Raw genomic sequence first — 19142 nt, 5'->3', positions numbered from 1 at the left:
ACCTGCTTCCCAAAATATTAGACATGTCCTTAAAGTTCTTTTGTGGCAAACTTGGCAAAAAACACACCCTGCTAACTTGGCGAAGAGGCACCTTTTACCGTGGTGATTCTCTTTGTTTAGCAGGGGGAGAGTAACTGGCCCTCTCCACCCCCAGCACAGGACCTCCAGTGACTGTTGCTGGGGTCTGTCTTATGTTTCTTTTTAGACTGTGAGCCCTTTGGGGACAGGGAGCCATCTTTATTTATTTGTTATTTCTCTGTGTAAACCACCCTGAGCCACTTTTGGAAGGGCGGTATAGAAATCGAATGAATGACCTGGGTGATGGGGAATGAGATGAAGTGGGGGGCCATTTTCAAACCTTGTCCCCAGCTAGGCCCTCTCCAGCCTTCTGCTGAGTCAAACCTTTAGTCCATCTGGCTCTTGGAGCTCTGCTGCCAGTCAGTGTAGACAATACTCACTCAGTCTACTCTGACTGGCAGCAGTTCTCCAAGGTTTCCGCCAGGAGCCTTTCCCAGAGGCTGTCAGGAACTGCACCTGCGGCCTTCTGTATGCAAAGCAGACAATCCATGTTCTTTTAACTAGTCCCAGTCTCAACTGTGGTGTTGCCTTTTAAAAGGATCTGTTTGTTTTTCAAATGGTGGCCTGGATTCTGTTGCATGTGATGGAGAAGATGATGGATTCAGTGGGTTAGGAAGTAAATAAATGATATCTGGAGGGCCTTAGTGTGAGAGGAGAGCTGGTCTTGTGGTAGCAAGCATGACTTTGTCCCCCTAGCTAAGCAGGGTCTGCCCTGGTTTGCATTTGAATGGGGGACCACATGTGAGCACTGGAAGATATTCCCCTCAGGGGATGGAGCCTCTCTGGGAAGAGCAGAAGGTTTCAAGCTCCCTCCCTGGCAGCATCTCCAAGATAGGCCTGAGAGAGACTCCTGCCTGCAACCCTGGAGAAGCCGCTGCCAGTCTGGGTAGACCATCCTGAGCTAGATAGACCAGTGGTCTGACTCAGTATATGGCAGCTTCCTGTGTTCTTATGTTCCTAAGGTCAAACTGTACATTATGTTAAAGAGAGGAGAGCTGGTCTTGTGGTAACAAGCATGACTTGTTCCCCTAGCTAAGCAGGCTCTGCTATGGTTTACATTTGAATGGGGGAGCACATGTGAGCACTTTAAGATATTCCCCTCAGGGGATGGAGCCATTCTGGGAAGAGCAGGTTTCAAGTTCCCTCCCTGGCAGCATCTCCAAGATAGGGGTGAGTGAGAAGCCGCTGCCAGTCTGTGTAGACAGTACTGAGCTAGCTAGACCTATGGTCTGACTCAGTATATGGCAGCTTCCTATGTTCCTATGTTTCATAGGCGTGCAGTTGCATGCAGGTTTCCTGCATGCAGGGAAGTATTGGGTGTGTTTCTGTTTAAATGGCTGTACATACATTCATTTTTAAAGTGAACATAGGTACCAATCTGGGTACCAAATATGTGAACATTTCTGCCGGCATACACTGTACAAAGATTACACGGGCAGTGATTAGAGCTCCTGATATCTGAGGATCTGCATATGGGCACGATCAGGGTTGCCCCCCCCCCCTTAGCAGGGGGGGCCTTAAAAAATTGTGCTGCCTCTGGTGCCGCGAGATAAGGAATTCTTGCACACACTGTCCATTCAGACCTTGTTACGCCACTGACACTGTAGCTACCTCTATGGAAAGAAGGAGACAGGCCCCAGAAATTCTGCACCCATCCTGGCTCGCCACTAGATGGCAAAGCAATCACAAACGAATGGACACTCAGTTAGGTTTTACTGGAGCCAGGAAGTTTTTCACATCTGGCTTTTAGTTCTTTAGTTCCCTTCCAGAATGGAGAGAGTGAATTCACATATTGGCCAGATTTAACCCAAAGTCCCTGCAAGCTGTCGGGGAGCACTTCACACACATTTAGCGATTTTTCATTGCGCGTGAGAGTATAGCCCGATTTATTTCCGGGTTTAAAAAAAATCCACTTTTTGCCTCGTTTTTTTGTGGCTACTTCCAACTCGCAGTAAAGCCTTGCAGTGAACCCACAGTAGAGCCTGGGAGTTATTCGCACAAGGGCTTCATGCTGCAGGGTAAATGTTGAGCGAAGCCCCTTCGAATCGCACTCGGGGCATTGAGGGGAAGCAGCCCCTCCCCTCTGCTCTCGGGTTTTGTTTTGATGCAAGCTCACATGGCATGCCTCCGTGTTTTCCTTCTAGCCAGTGCCGGGGGGGGGGGGCGGGGGGAGCTTTCTAAAGAGTTACGTCTGCATTTCTAAAGAGAGTATCTCTCTTATTATGCTAATGATTCTACATCAGTGCCTCTTCCTATTTGCTCCTGCGTTTTCAGAAAAAGTCGCTTAAAACCCCGCATTTTAAAAACCCAGAAATACACCAAGATAGGCTAGAATTCTGAAGACAAAGCCCGATGATGATGATGATGATGATTAAAAATATTTATACCCTGCCCCTGTATAGGCCACAAAATCCCTGGAGCAGATGGAACTAGGAACATAGGAAGCTGCCGTATACTGAGTCAGACCCTTGGTCCATCTACAGTAGTAGTAGATATTATTCCACACACATTTAGGCCAATCTACTCAACAGGACTATAAACCTGGGTATGGTTGTATTTTTAAAACCAAGTCTGAGTGTCTTTCTTCCCTGATCTTGCACCCAGTGCCAAACTCTGCACTGAGTGACAGGCCCTGTTTCCCATACTGGAAACATTCCAAGGTCCGTTTCAGGAAAAGTGAGAATTACCTCCTTCACAGTGTTCACTCTAACAGGGATTCCCAGATGTTGTGTACTACAACTCCCATAATCCCCAAGTAAAAGCCATTGCCACTGAGGATTCTGGGAGTTGTAGTCAACAACATCTGGGGATCCCTCCTAGAAGGAACGCTGCCCCCTCAACACCGTATTTTTGTGCCGTCAGCATGGCCTTGCTTGTATTCCCAGGCTTGATTTCTTTTCAGGCTGAAGAGGACCTGAAGCAAGAGTGTGAGAGGCGATCCCAGCAGCTACAAGAAATGGGGCGCCGGGAACGCCTCATCAGGTCAGACATGGAGCTGGCAGGAAATCAGGTAGGAAGTGACTGAAAAACAGCACCTTCTCTCTGGGCTACACTGCAGGGGGCAGGCCCCAATGCAGTGGTGGAATGCGTGTGCTTTGCATGTATGATAAGTCCAAGGCATCTCCAGGTAGAAGATCTTAATCTATAAAGTACAGAGTCAATGAATCATAATTCAGTTCAATGGGCTTCCTTTTAAGTAAGTGACTGTTCTCTTTCCCTGCCCTTTGCCTTGTAGTCAGCAAGTGGGGTTGCACGGAAGTAAATGATGTAGTTCAGTGGGCTTGCTCTTCAGTAAAGAGTGCACGAGAAAGGGTTGGATTCAGCAATCTGCTCAGCTGCACTTACCAAGGGGAATCTATATAGGCCACAAACTTCAGCCACAAACCGGCTGAATATTTAGATCATATGTTTTTACCTAAGTTTAGGAGAGCACTGACCCTTGCTCGTTTGAACACCCTTCCCTCTGCACTCCTAGACAGGAAATATAAACGAGTTCCTCCATACGCATTGTGTCGTTGCCCTTTTGGCTCAGGTGACATAGAGTTAGTTGTTCATGTTATTCTGTATTGTCAATTTTACAGGGATGCTTGTATTATTGCTCCTCTCTTAAAGAATCATCCTGGCCATACCGATCACTTTTTAAAGAATCATCCATACGGATCAATTTTACTTGGATTTTTTTGCTGTCAAATTTTAAATCTGTTATTTCTATAAATATGGCCGAGTTTTGTTTTGTTTTTGTTGCATCCAAACTTCGTAGAGCTTGTATTAGCAATTTGAATACTTTGTAAATTATAAATGTATTATTTTAAATGTTAAGCTGGTCTAAGGACCATAATAAATTTACTTACTTACTTACTCGGCTGCACTAATATGAGTCTCTGGTCACAGTAGCAAATTAAAAGTGGAAATGCACAAATGAACCCCGGTGGGAAAATCTATATATTTCATTCTCTTAAACGTACCCGTCGCTAATCCCATGTCTGGCAGCTCTCGCGAGAGTTCACAAGTGAGCTGCTGATTAGCGACAGGGACGGGAGGAGAAGCGGTGTGCTAGGCCTGCCGGCAGCTGCGCAGAGGAAGCTAGTAATCGTAATAAAACCCCTCTGATCTGTTGGGAATTCTCTTTGGTGAGAGAATCCCTTTCTCATTATAGCAGAGTGCACAGAGGCACAACACAGCGGAATTTACTTAGGCATGCGTGTCTGCTGAGAGTAAAGTAACTTGGAGCCAATTCATAGTTTCAAATTAATATATAAGGCATTTATTAAGGAACTTCATTCTAGATAGGAAAGTGAGGAGTTAGGATCTCTAATCTATCTATCTAGCTGGATGCAGATGGATTCTGCATCCTCTCTGCACACATGGTGCAGGGAGAGGAGCTTGCCATGTTGCAAGGTAGAAGGACAGGTAGGGAAGAGAGAGAGGAAGGAAGTCACCCTGAGATTAGCAAGCTACATATCCAAAGGGATAGTGTCAGAGCAGTGGAGAAGGGGTGACCAATGTCTTGACCCTCTAGCCCTCTGACTCACTAGTCTGTCCTCCACTGTCTGAGACAAGAGACAGCGCAAAGTCCTTAACTTCCAACACTCCTCCCTCCCCCTCCGTCTCCCCTTCTGCGTTGACGAGCTCAAGATATATTGGAAGCAAGCAGCGGAGGAGGGAGGTGTGGGGTTTGGGATCTGTGGGGAGGAAAGGAGGGGAAAGCCGGGATTTCTCCCTGCCTGTTTCTCTCCCCACGGCAGGAGGGTGGAGGAAGCAAGCACGGGCCGGGTGGGGGGGGCAAAGAACTGCCCATACTGCACCATGCTGCAGTGCATAAACTCCGTGGCAAGCTTCCCTACTATGCAAAAATACAGCTACTTTCCTGCACGTTTTATTACCACCTTATAGGGCCATAATGCCTCATTAAAATTTGAAACAAGGCATCGGAAATATGCATGGCACCCTGCTGACAGGGCAGCGAGCACGATGTCAAAACACTGGCAACACACAGGAGCACCTATGGGACGCGTGGTGGCCCCTGTTCCCTCTAACAGGGGTTTCCAGATGTTCACTACAACTCCCAACATCCCCAGCTGCAATGGCCTTTGGCTTGGGATTATGGGAGTTGTAGTCAACAACATCGGGAGTATAGCATCTTCCTAGATCGCTGCTGCCCAATATGGGCGTTTTCCATAGCCAACTATTACTACTTTTTAACATTGTTTTTATTTATTACATCTATATCCCACTCTTCCTCCGAGGAGCTACATGCTTATTTTTATCCTCACAACAACCCTGTGAGGTAGGTTAGGTCAAGAGATACATGACTGGCCTAGAGTCACCCAGTAAGTTTCATGGTTGAATGGGGATTCGAACTCGGGTCTTCCCGGTACTATCCAACACTCTAACCACTACGCTATGCTGGCCCTCTCTGCCTAATGGCGCAGTGGGGAAATGACTTGATTAGCAAGCCAGAGGTTGCCGGTTCGAATCCCCGCTGGTACTATATTGGGCAGCAGCGATATAGGAAGATGCTGAAAGGCATCATCTCATACTGGTAAACCCCTCCTGTATTCACAATGGCAAACCCACAATGGTAAACATTTGGAGAATGGAAAACCCATTTACCGACAATGGTAAATGGTATTCACAATGGTAAACCCACAACTCACAATGGTCAACCCTTCCTGTATTCTACCAAAGACAACCACAGGGCTCTGTGAGCACCATGAGTCGACACCAACTCGACGGCACACTTTACCTTTACCTTTAGATAGGGTTAGGTCTTTCCTACCTGCATGCTTCCTGGCTGTCTCTTGGCTGGCTGGCGGATTCTCATTATACCAGCCCTGGCCTGAGAGACCTACAATGCCCCTCCCTCCTCAGTTACACATCAGGGTAAATGATGCCACAGACCTTGGCAGCCCAAGGGAAGGGGACCTTACCTAGGAGTGGGTGTTTCTCTGGCACTTTGCTGAATAACACACTGGGGGTACTAACAGGATGTCTGCCCTGGGATTCCGTCTCCATCACAGTGAGGACCCCGAAGACATTGCAGGAGCCAGAGGGAAGGACAAGCACAGGGAGAAACTGGGCGGATGGGAATCAGTGTGCCGGAAGGCCCTGGACTGGAGGTCTTGGAGATATTTCTACAAGGCTAAGGGAGCCTCCAACAGCGGCCATATTAATCCAATTGTGATGTGTTTTTCTGTTGTGTTTGGCTTTTAGCTGAAACTGTTCAGAAACCAAGTTACGGAAGTCCTCTTTTCGCCACTTTCGGAAAAGCCGGAAACAGACCAGGAGGTAAGATCTTGGCCTTTTTGAGACTGGTGCCTTTGGAGGCCAGAAGGTGGGCCTTGCGTTCCTATTGTGGGCCAGCCTGCCTTGTTTCCCCGTCCGGCCTCTTGTCCGTACCCGGAACCAGCAAGGCAGTCTTCAGGCAGCACTCGAAGAACGTGCGGGCGGCCGGACCAGCAAAGTCTGGCTGCTGATGGTTATGCATAGGCAGGAGCTCTGGCCCTGATCCAAACAGGGTCCCTCCTCCTGAGTAGACACATTGGGAGAGAGGCCTTGAGCAGCCACTTAACCTCTGCTATTGGAATTCAGCCCTGGTACGGCATCACCCCTGCTCCTGGGGTCCCAGGAGCAATGGTGGGGGCCGGGTTCCAATCCCCAGAGCTCCTCCAAAGGGATGACTCCAAGAAGGGTTGTTCAGGGTCTGTTGCATGAGCCAGCGTGGTGTAGTGGTTAGAGTGCTGGACTAGGACTGGGGAGACCCGAGTTCAAATCCCCATTCAGCCATGAAACTAGCTGGGTGACTCTGGACCAGTCACTTCTCTCTCAGCCTAACCTACTTCACAGGGTTGTTGTGAAAGAGAAACTCAAGTATGTAGTACACCGCTCTGGGCTCCTTGGAGGAAGAGCGGGATATAAATGTTAAAATAATAATAATAATAATAATCTTGGGGGCTTTTGTGGGAGACGAGGCTCTCTGCTGGAACATGCTCATTCCTCCTCTTAGAGGGGCATCTCTGTTGGGGGTTGTAATTTTTACCCCCCGACCCAGCAGATAATCAGCAGAGCACTAAGGAAGGGCACCCACTCCAGTTACAGAGTTGTTTGCAGAGTTTAGTGGTTGCAGCTATTTAGAGAAGACACATGGAGATTCTTGTAGAACAAACTGCTCAGTATTTATTGGTGAAGTACACTTTGGATAGGAAAGACCTAGCCCTAATCTATAGATCTACATAATGGATATGTGGGGGGGGAGGGGGAGAGAGATGTTTCCATCTCCTCTCTAAGAGGAAAGGAAGGGAATCTGACTCTCAACAGGAAATACCTGTAGAGTCATATCAGGGGTCATAGAGTAGAGACAGGTAGAACAGTGAGAGGGAGACCCTTACTCACTATCTCTACTCCCAGTGCCCCTAGTGGTCATTAGGATCATTGATGCAAAAGGGTGATGCACTGGAACTCCATCTCCAACAGCCTCCAGGTCAGAGTCTGGGTGGGTCCTGGCCATTTTTGCCATTCTTGGCTACTAACAACAAATGCTAATGAATGGGCAATCAAGGGAGATCACCGCGGATCTTTTCTGGCAGCTACCTGCAGCCACCCCCAAGATGGGGTGGGAGGGGTTTGGGTGACTCATTTGTCCAGCAGAACACGAAAGGGGGCAGCTTTGGGTTTGGCCAGAGAAAGAAGAAACTACCCTGACGCTGCTTTAGGACTGCCTGCCTCTGTGCGGTGTCTGCACCCAGAAACACACCCGTGTCCCGGCCTTGCCGGCCTTAGGGTCTGTCTCTGGGTTTCCCCCACCCTCACATCCTTCTCTCGCTCCATTCGTGTGTTACAGTGGTTAGAAATGTTGGGATAAGAGTGAGGAAGATCCCCACTCATATCCCAATGAGTGGGTTCAAATCCCTGCCCCAAGCTTGATCTTCCTCACAGGGTTGTTGTGAAGGTAATCTGGGAGAAAAGGCATGACAAAAAAGTGACTCACAACAAAAGCAAGTACAGTTTCTTTGACATGAACAAGCACAGCTCATTTCAAACCCTTTTTGTTTGAAATCAGCAATCTCTGTCTCATCAGTGCTGTGTGGAATAGGGGAGTATTGTAAGAATTCACCAAGTTTCATTAATAATAATAATAATAATAATAAATAATAATAATTAAAAAAATTCGATTTCTATACCGCCCTTCCAAAAATGGCTCAGGGCAGTTTACACAGAGAAATAATAAATAAATAAGATGGATCCCTGTCCCCAAAGGGCTCACAATCTAAATCTAAATCTACTGCTGCGCAGAGGTGAATGTTGATGAAAAAGGGATGATACATGTTTTGTTAACACTTCAACGTTGACATTTAACCACCTGAAAATGTCCTTGGTATTTATTTCTGTGATGAGCTGAGAAGTGTAGAAATTAGCAATGAATATTTGTTCTTTCCTAAACCTTTGTTTATTAGCTTGTCTGTCTCTCTGTCTGTCGATCAGATTGTTGAGAAGATAAAACGTATTCAGGAGACCAACAAGGAATTTCACCAGAGCGAGAAGTTGCTGAGAGAGGAAATATGTCTGAAGAACTCTGAAATGAAGGAACTGTCTGAAAACGTTGAGCTGTTGAAACAATCTTTGGATGGATTTCAGGTAAGATGTTTACATGTATTCTCCAAGTGAACTCAGCATTTAGCCTGGGACTTGTTTAGTTCTGGACTTACTTAGATTATTTGTGGCCCAATTCTATGCATATTTCCTCAGAAGCAAGTTCCACTGACTTCAGTGGGACTTCCTTCCAAGTAACAGCAGTCTAAAGCTAATAAAAGAACATCCTGCCTGACACCGTGAAGGAGCATGTCATGCCCTGGGCTCAGAATCATCCTCGTTCTTCTCATGGACACACTTTGGCAATTGGTTGTGAGTGTAGACACACTTGCAAAACTCTGGAGCTGTTCTCACGACCAGAGATTCCTGGGGAGGGGAGGTTTTAACCCCGGAATCTCTGGTTGTCTGAACCCTCCCGACCCAACAGCTCCTGCCTCTGGAGCAGGAGGGAAGGATGTCCTCAAATCCTGCAGCAAGAAGAAGCATTCATAGTAAGTAGCCAGTATTCCTTTCAAGCCACTTAGGAGGGGAGCTGTCCATAATAACCACAGGAGAGAGAGAGTGTGTGTGTGTGTAAACGAGAGCTGTGGATTTGGAGACTGTTTGCTGCCCTTACCCAGTTCTTTGGGCTTCTTTTCAGAATTGCTTTTTTGGGATCTGGCCTGGATTTTTCTGGAGCATTGGGGTGGGGGGGCGTACAAAAGCAGCCAAAATTGCTTTTATAGAAGTGTTTAATGAGGAGGTAAGAAGGCCGTTGAAAGGAGGACACAAAATGATTAATTGCTGGGGTGACTTAACTGTTATATAAACAGGCCAAACTGTTTTCTGGGAAAGGGTTTCCTTGTTTTTGCTGCAGTGTTGACATGTGGATGAGCCATGCATGTTGAGGCCCCACTCTTTCTTTGTCAGGCTTTCCTGGGAACGTCCTACAACAGCAGCAGCTTGAAAAAGGAGATCTCCAACCTTCAGGGTCTGTGCCTGCCTCCCCCTGCTTCGGAGGTCCAGGCCTCAACTGCTGAAGTCCTCTTCAGTCTGCTGAGCTGGGTGGATGCAGTGGAGCGTCTCCTGCAGGATGTGGGCCTCGCTGTTTCTGACTCTGACCCAGGTTCTCTTCTTTTCATTACGAGTTCTTTTACTGGGCGAAAAAGAGGCTTGATAATCACACTGTCTGATCCTGAGGGAATGTGGGTGCCGTTGGCTTCCCATGCCTCTGACTGAAGCATCCCCAGGGAGTGATTTGCACATGGCTTCGTGCTTCGGGGTAAATGTTGAGCGAAGCCACTTTGAACTTCACTTGCGGCATTGAGGGAAGCAGCCCCTCCCCTCTACTCTCGGGTTTTGTTTTGAAACAAGTTCACATGGCGTGCGTGTGTTTTTCTTCTAGCCAATAGGAGGAGAGAGAGCGCTTCCTGAAGAGCAATATCTGCATTTCTAAAGAGATCATCCCTCTTATGCTAATGATTCTTCGTCAGTGTCTCTCCCTATTTTCTCTGGCGTTTTCAGAAAAAGTAGATCAAAACCAGCATTTTAAAAATCCGGAAATACGTCGAGACAAGCTAGAATTCGCATCACAAAGCCCGATTTGTGTGTGGAGTGGGTCCAAGGATCTCAAAGGGACTTGGGGGTAGGTTTGGCTGGTGTGTGAACACACACACACACTCTTCTGAAGGCAATTCGGGGCAGAAGCCCTGTGTGTAAAGCCTCCAGGAGGTTTTTCACACCTGGCTTTTAGTTCACATCTCCTCCGGAAGGGAAGTGTGCGTTCACATATTGGTCAGATTTACCCCTGTGAGCTATCAGGGAGCATTTCACACACGACTCAGGTTCTTCATTGCATGTTAACAGTGTCGCCTGGTTTATATCCGGGGTTAAAAAATGAACTTTTTGCGTCTTTTGTGGGGGGCAACTTCAAATGCACAGTAAAGCCTCACAGTAAAGGCTCACAGTAAAGTCTGCTGTTTAAAAATGCCCCAGGAAAAATGAGTGTCTTTTTTTACCCTGGGAATGCTGTGATGTCTCTTGCAGGAAGCCAGCTGCAGGACAATATAACTGATAATCGTAGGCATATGAAAGTTCAACATAGTCTTTGTGCCTAATAAATGCCATAGACCCATCTTTCAAGATTTTGTCTAATTCATTAGGCCCCAAATATTGAAGGGTAGTGTATTGGAGGGTGATGTACCTCAGACAATTGCCTCAGACCTCAGACAATTGCAAGTACCTGATTTTTTTTTTTAAAAAAAGTCTTGCTGCAATAGCAAGTTCGTTAAAACAAAAACCATGGAATAAACTACATTTTATGTGACAGAGCCTTGCAGGCTGGCCTGCAATAGAGGTGTGCACGGACCCGCCAGCAGCAGTTCATTTAAAATTCAAACCGAGCTGCCAGTCCACGAACTGGTTTGTTAGAATGGGCGGAGCGGTTCGGTTGGTGCACACTAACCAAGTTGGCCCCATGCGAGGTGCCTGCAAAAGGGAATCCAGTAAGGGCCTCCCATCCACACCCCGGCACTCTTTTGAAGCCTAATTCAGTCGCTACGGATCCCCCTGATGCTTGTAAAGGGCAATCCTTTCTGGATTCCCCTTTACAAGCACCCTGAACCGGTTCGATCCGAACCCAGTCCAGTTCGAACTCAAAACTGGTCAAACCGGGCTGGTTCGAATCGAACCAGGTTGGATTCGAACTGGTTCTGCACACCCCTAGCCTACAAGGTACTCCTAGGGAATTCCTCAAATACCACATAAAGGAAAAGAAGGAAAGATTGTGCTGTCGAGTCAGTGTCGACTCCTGGCAACCACAGAGTCATGTGGTTTTCTGGGTAGAATACAGGAGTGGTTTACCATTGCCTTCCTACCGTGCAGTGTGAGATGATGCCTTTGCTGTTACTGAAGCGAGCAACTGCTTCCAGCAACTTCCTATATCACTGCTGCCTGATAAAAAGGTGTGCCGTTGGGGCAGTGTCGACTCCTGGCACCCAAAGAGCCCTGTGGTTGTCTTTGGTAGAATCCAGGAGGGGTTGACCATTGCCTCCTCCTGTGCAGTATGAGATTATGTCTTTCAGCATCTTCCTATATCGCTGGTGTTTCCATAGTCTGGGAAACATACCAGCGGGGATTCGAACCGGCAACTTCTGGCTTACTAGGCAAGTCATTTCCCACTGCACCATTAGGTGACTATACTGCCTGATATCGGTGACTACAAATATATATTTACTAGGCACAGTCTGGGAAGCACACCGGCGGGAATTCGAACGAACAGCCTCTTGTTCTCTAGGCAAGGTGCTTCTCTGCTATGCCACTGCAGCTGTTCAAGCACCACAGAGGGGTACACAAATTACTAGAATTGTGGCTTTGGGTTTTTTTGGAATGGATAGACATGGCTACCGGCTATTTTTATGTAACAGAAGAAACGTGGGACTTAATTGCACTCCATCCAGACTACATTAAAGCCTCATTAGTGTAATGCTTCTTCATCTCTGCCCCTTCATCTGCAGGGCAAGGAGCTGTGCTGATGCCGAACTTTGCTTAAGGAAGGCTTTGTGTAGGGAGAAACTCTGCAGGAAATGGGGGGGGCGTGGATGGACAGGGACAAGACGGGTGCCCATCTCTATTCTCGTTTCTTCACAAGGCATGACATCGTACGTCAAGAAACTGCGGGACAATCACTGGGACGCCATGAGCAGGCTTCAGACGTTACAGGTAAAAGGCGTTTCCTCTGGGAAGAGCTCCTGCTTTGGGAAGACCAGGACCCCAAAGCCGATCTGAGTGTATGGATCTTTCACTGTAGACTCAGCTGAAGCTGGCAGAGGAGTCTCACCATTTGCTCCTGGAGGAAAAACTGAACGAACTCGAAGAAAAGCTCAAGGAGGAGTTTCAGGACAAAGAGAGAGCACTTTTGGAGGAAGAGAAGGAAAAAAGAGAGGTATTTGTTTGAGTATCTGCTTTATTCCTGGTGGCTAATGCAAGCAGTGGGAACCATCGAGCGATTACTGCAACTACTAGTAGTTTTATACTGCTTTTCAACAAAAGTTTCTAAAGCGGTTTACATATAAAAATGAATAATAAGTAAACGAGATGGCTCTCTGTCCCCAAAGGGCTCACAATCTAAGAAGAAACGTAAGGTAGACACCAGCAACAGCCACTGGCAGGGGTGGAGGGGATAACTGGAGAGGACTCATTGGATTCAGAGTGGAACAACCCCACATAGAAATAGAAATGACTAGAAAGATGGTGGGGAAGTAGCCCCCACCTGTGAGTGGAAGCTGAAATTAGTGGCTCTCCTAGCCTGGTAAGAAGAAAGAAAAAGAAAATCTTACAATAGTAAGAGTGATGCAACCAGTCGGCCATTTCTAACACCACACACCAGTTTGATTCTAGGAAGTCTCTTAGGAGGGGCTGATAATACATGAAGGCCCAATGGTCTGGCCTTTCTGGTCAACCATGGTTAGCAATAGCCATGGTTTGTTCCCTTAACCTTGATTAAGATCCCAAACATTCAGTGAAACCATGACAAGCTAACCTTGCCGAGCAAAGCTGTGCCCCCAGAGGGTGCATCTAGGGAGATACCAACAAGGCCTGCTTGTCAGCTTTCAAGTAGAGAGGCAGGGAAACTGAATCTTAGTTTGCTCATTGCAGATGTAACACTTAACCATGGTTGACACAAACTATGGTTTGCAAACCCCCTTTTTGCATCCTCATTGCATCCTGGCTGGATGCCAGTTCTTATGTGTCATTTAGGTATTCCCATGTAACTCTTAACCATAGTTATGTCTGCATAGGGCCAGTGCGATTATTTCTCACAGGATCTGCCTGCTTCCTGAGAGACACTGAGGCTGTTCAGCCAAGACTGCATGTGAGAACCTGCAGGAACCAACCAGCTGCTGGCGGTACCAGGGCGGCAAACCCACCTGCAGAACGGAACCCGCCTCTTAAACAGGGTTAAAGGAACAAGCGTTCCCTTATTCATTCATTCATTCATTCATTCATTTGATCATCCTTCCAAAAATGGCTCAGGGTGGTTTACACAGAGAACAAACAAATTCCAGAAAATAACGACTGTCTCTGGTAAATACCATACCATCTTTTCTATTTCTGTCCTCTGCTGCACTTACACCAGGCATGTTATCACTTCGCCTTGATGTCAAGCCCAGCATCGTTAATTCTTCTTTTTTTTAAACAAGGTCTCACGCCAGAGTCCTACCTTTCATTCATTAATCTGTCATCAAGCTCTTTGTACCTCACAGACTGGCCTTCATTTGTTTAAAGTGTGTTCTTAGACATGTTTCCCACACTGTTTCCCAGATTCTGGAGGGGGTGGCTGCCCTGGTGAAAGCACAATCCAAGGAAGCTGTCGAAGAACTAAAGAAAAGGGTCCAGAATTTGGAAAGTCAGATTAAGCGTTTGACTGAGGTAGGTAGAAACCTGAGGAGGTCGGATAAGAACAGCCCTGCTGCATCAGGCCCAAGGCCCATCTAGTCCAGCATCCTGTTTCACACAGTGGCCCACCAGATGCTGGACATCTTGTGTCCCCATTTCTAAAACTCCTCCAAAGAATAACAGTAATAATAGTAGTGTTTATAGCAGTGATTCTCAAACTTGGGTCCTCAGGTGTTATTGGACTTCAACTCCCATAATCCCCAACCAAAGGCCACTGAGGCTGGGGATTATGGGAGTTGAAGTCCAATAACACCTGAGGACCCAAGTTTGAGAATCCCTGGTTTATAGTATGCATTTCTTTTTTAAAAAATTATTTGAGGAAATATAAAGCTTAGAAATGCACTGGACTCTTGCCTGGCAAAACCTTGCTCTGTGATGGGGTGACCAGTCATGCTTGTTGTTGTTATTGTGGCCTGATTCCTTCTGCTTACCTTTTGCGTTGTTTTTTGTCCTTGCTGTAGGTAATTGAGCATAAATCCAAATCAGAGGAAGCTTTACGTTCCAAGTGGACAGAGACTTTGGAGAGTTTAGAAGTGGCTAAGAGGAGAAAGGTAATGGCTGTCAAAAGGCAGAGAGCGGGCCCTCTTTGGGGGATCATCCAAACTGGGATGGGGCCCCAGCTCAGGGGAAGAGCATTTGCTTTGCCTGAAGAAGGTCCCAGGTTCAATCCCTGGCAGCATCTCCAGGTAGGGCTGGGAAAGACTCCTGTCTGAAACCTTGGAGAGCTCCTGCCAGTCAGTGTAGACAATCCTGAGCTAGATGGACCGATGTAAGGCAGCTTCCGATGTTCCTATGGAATTCCCTGGGCTAGATCTGGCCCCCCGCGTGGAGAGATCTGTTCCTGCAGTTGCTGACTCCGAAGGAGTCGTTGCTTCGGGGGCGGAACTCACATGGGCGTCTTCTCTCTGCTTGTGGCACACTGTGGTCTAAATGGCATGAGCTGATTTGGAACAGAGCTGGTGGGTTGGTTTGCTTCAGCAAGAAGATGAATAGTGCATACTGGGATCTCCAAGATCAAACCAACAACAAACAAGAGCCCCACCAAACTATACACTAACCATGTAATGAAAAGTAATCATCAACTTAATCCAGCACAGTTCTAGAATTTTTGCCATCTCAGATAAGACCAAATATTTGCCATCTCAGATAAGACCAAACGACTGGAGAGCATATCAGTGAAACCACATTTGTAGCATTGGAGAACTGATGAAGTCCATAGTGTGGAGAGTGATGTGATGCAAAACACGTGAGTCCACACATCCACGACGGTGACCCTGTCACCTCCGGTTCGATGTAGGTCTTTCTCAAGTGGAAGAGGGTCTTCAAAAAATAATACGGATCCACGTGCTCCAAAGTCCAATCTTTATGTTTGCTGCCAGCTATTACTTCTGGAGAATTCACATAAAGAACCAAGTTCTTGTAAGGTACAAAGCTACTCCTTTGTAAATATTTTCCATTCTCGGACTACACTGGATTAAGTTGGTGCTTAGTTTTCATTACATGGTTAGTGTATAGTTTGGTGGGGATCTTCTTGTTTTGTGGTGGGTCAGTTTGCTTTCCACCAGATTCTGGGTTTCCCCACCCTTTTCCAAATCTAGTTCCGTGACTTCAGTTCTTCAGGTTCTTGGTTAGAGTTCCGCTTCCAGACTTGCTATGTCAAAGCTTTTAGCTAGAGGTGGTGGTAGTTGACCCCTAAGCTTCCGGTGAACAAAACACCTACGTTGCTGTAGAACTGCAACTTTAAAACTGTATTTATTTTATTTTATTTAACTTCTTTCTCTACTGCCCAAAACTTGTGTCTCTGGGTGGTTTACAATTAAAATCATATAAACATTAAAATCATTAACATTTAAATCATTTAAAACCCAACATTAAAAGTATTAAAACTAACAATTAAAAAAAAAATCTCTAAAGAATACATAAATAAATTATGTATTAATTAAATACTGTTTTGATAGTTGTAACATACTTTTAAAATATTGTTTTAAAATTTAAAGTTGTCATGTTTTAACATTTTCTGCTATCATTTATTTTAATTTTTTTCCTGTTGTCATTTATTTTGTCAACTAATGTTTTAACTTTTATGTTCTCATTTCTTTTGTTGGAAACCGCCCAGAGATGTAAGCTTTGGGCGGTATACAAATGTGTTAAATAAATAAATAAAATCTAATTAAAAGCCTGGGTGAACAAATGTGTCTTCAGTGCCTTTTAAAAAGTTGCCAAAGACGGGGAGGCTCTTATCTCAACAGGGAGCGCATTCCAAAGCCCAGGGGCTGCAATGGAGAAAGCCTGTCCCCTAGTAGCCTCCAGATGAGCCGGCGGCAACTGTAAACGGACAGCTCCTCTTGACTATGGTTTTTAGAGTGAATGGCTGCTGTGGTCGTGGAGGCTATATTTAAGGGAGTCACCCCACTGTAGAGTGATCAGCCTTTGCGAGACCAATTTGTTGCATTTTCCAGACTATGGCAGAAGAGAAGTTAACTGTCTGGGAGAAACGTCTGAAGAGCACTGAGAGTGCGCATGAGATACAGAAGCAGAGGCATCGGGCGGAGATAGCAGAATATAAGGAACAGAACAAGCAGCATTCGCGGACAATCGTAGATTTGGAAAGCCGACTGTTGGAAGCTGTCCAGCGGGTGAAGAAGGCACAGGAGGAAAGTCTGACACTTCAGAAGCAAATAGATGGTCAGTAGAGAACACAGAAAGATGGCTTTGGCCTGATGCCCGTGACTCACCCTGCTGGACTTGGGGCCAGAGCAGGGCCGGATTAAGCTAGTGCGGGGCCTGTAGCATATGTTATAAAGGGGCCCTAAATTTTAAAAAATGCATGTAAATATTAAAACATAAATTATTTACTTGCATAGTAAAGTAATTCAATTTTTTCATTTGCTAAATTTTGGCGTATGGGAGACCAAGCCACAAACTCACACTTACTACAACAACAGTGAACATTTATATACCGTTTCCCAGTCAAAATTCTCAAAGTGGTTTCAGGGATCCTCAACGTTGGGCCCCCAGATATTCTTGGACTTCAACTCCCATAATCCCCAGGCCCAGTGGCCTTTGGCTGGGGATTATGGGAGTTGAAGTCCAAGAACATCTGGGGGCCCAACGTTGAGGATCTCTGGTTACATAGAAAAATAAAGAGTGGGTAGATGGTTCTCTGTCTCCAAAGGGCTCACACTCTAAAAAGAAAAATGTGGCAGGCACCAGCAACAGCCACTGGAGAAATGCTGGGCTGGGTTTTCTCTTAAAAGGCACATTTAGCAGAAAAGGGATATTTTATCTAACATGGACCAAATAAAACAGGTAAAGTTTTAACTTTAATTCCCAGTTGGAAGCCGGGCATGCGGGGCCCTCGAAAACGCGGGGCCCGTACATTTGCTGCTACGTTAATCCTCCATAGGGGCCAGTTCGCACAAACAAAGGGCTATTACTTCTCTCTGGCTGCATGTGAACTGGCCACTTAGCAGGAATAATCACAGCCATTTCTACCATCTCAGCAGATTGAAGAAACTCTGCCATTATGGCAGAAAGAGCTGTGCTTATGCCCAGGGAAGGGGCTGGTTGGCCTTCAAGATTCTGCAGTGGGGCACGCAATCATAGGGGAGAAGCAAGCCCCACCTTCTTGTGCGAACCTGTGTCTTTGAGACGGGCCTAGAGAGCTTGCCGGCAGCTCTAGGACAAACCTGGCCAATGGCCCTCTGCCCCTGTGCTAATGTGCGCATGTGTCAGTGCACAGTAGCCACACCCCCTTGTGCATGACATCATACACAAGGGGGCGTGGTCACCAGCAACAAGCTGAGCAAGATGCCCGTCTGCTTGCCGCACTTGGTGCCTCGTTCGCACACCATTCTGGACTGAACTCCAGCGGCTCGCAAACAAGGCCCAGTGCAGAGCGCCCGGCGCGGGGACAAATGACCGACTCTGGCGGCCCCTGGAGGATTGGGGGGAAGCAGGGGTGAGCCTCTGGCGGCTCCCGGAAATGCTCGGGGCCACGGCGGCCAGGGGACACTCGTGCATCCCTGCTCAATGCTGGCCACGCGCCTGCTCTGAGCAGAGGTGCTCTTACTCCTGGACTTCTGGGCTGAAGTCCAGGGCTGCCACACCTCCCGGGGGCCTCCAAATCCTTCTTAGCCTGTCCTGGGTGGCACTGGCCCGCCATTGTGCTGAGCGGCCGCCAAGCGTGACCTCTGCTTTTGAGAAAGAGGGAGCCGGGAAAGAAATATGTGGGGTGGGAATACTCTGTGTGTGTGTGTGTGTGTGTGTGTGTGTGTGTGTGTGTGTGTGTGTGTGTGTTGGGGGGGAGGGGGTGTCTCCAAAGCAGTGGGGGATATCCAAAGGCCTTTAGGTCCAGGCTCCCAGATTACCTAGGTGTACCTCTGGCCCTGAGAATATAAATACATATACAACGGATATTTATATAGCGGTTTTTCAACCAAAGTTCCCAAAGCATTTGACATAGATACAAACCAGGCCTGCTCGCCTTAGGCTCCCCAGCGCTTTTTGAACAACAACTCCCATAATCCCCAGCCACAGTGGCCAGTAGCCAGGGATTATGGGAGCTGTAGGCCAACATCTGCAGGAGGGCCGAAGTTGAGCAGCCCTGATATCAAGCAACCAACCAACCAACAAAATGGCTCCCTGTCCCCAAAGGGCTCACACTCTAAAAAAGAAACACAAGACAGGCACCAGCAGCAGCAGTACAGTACAAGGCTGGGTAGGGCCAGTATTGCTCTTCCAACAGCCTGCCTGCACAGCAGCCCCTAAGATTTCAGCCTGCACTGTGCCCCATCCAGTCCCATAGCTGGCCGTTCTTTTTAGAAGATACGTTGCAGCAGGCATCCCTTTCTTTATTTATGCGGCTGATCTATGTCCCGCTCTATTCCACTCAGAGCAGCTTCCAGCATTCAAAAAATAAATACATAGAATTTTCCCTCCCTCAAGGAGAATGCCTCCTTTAGAACAGCACTTCTCATTTGCAATTGTTATCAGTTCTTGTATAACAATATTTTTTTAAAAACGAGATCCGCCCACCA

The 19142-nt window shown here is 47.0% G+C and overlaps 1 protein-coding gene across 10 annotated transcripts in view; it reads left to right on the top strand.

Annotated features, from left to right (window-relative positions):
* FHAD1 (forkhead associated phosphopeptide binding domain 1) overlaps positions 1–19142 on the top strand; it is a 74066-nt gene that overhangs the window by 36400 nt on the left and 18524 nt on the right. For all 10 annotated transcript variants that reach the window (XM_053281274.1, XM_053281275.1, XM_053281279.1 and 7 more), the window contains 9 exons: positions 2981–3088; positions 6292–6366; positions 8560–8712; positions 9577–9772; positions 12296–12366; positions 12455–12589; positions 13969–14076; positions 14565–14654; positions 16563–16788. In XM_053281274.1, coding sequence (XP_053137249.1) covers positions 2981–3088; positions 6292–6366; positions 8560–8712; positions 9577–9772; positions 12296–12366; positions 12455–12589; positions 13969–14076; positions 14565–14654; positions 16563–16788 — 1162 coding nt within the window. The remainder of the gene's footprint in view (positions 1–2980; positions 3089–6291; positions 6367–8559; positions 8713–9576; positions 9773–12295; positions 12367–12454; positions 12590–13968; positions 14077–14564; positions 14655–16562; positions 16789–19142) is intronic.

The sequence above is a fragment of the Hemicordylus capensis genome, chromosome 16 (assembly GCF_027244095.1).
Source record: "Hemicordylus capensis ecotype Gifberg chromosome 16, rHemCap1.1.pri, whole genome shotgun sequence".
Taxonomy (NCBI): Eukaryota; Metazoa; Chordata; class Lepidosauria; order Squamata; family Cordylidae; genus Hemicordylus; species Hemicordylus capensis.
This window is presented reverse-complemented; position numbering and strand designations above follow the sequence as displayed.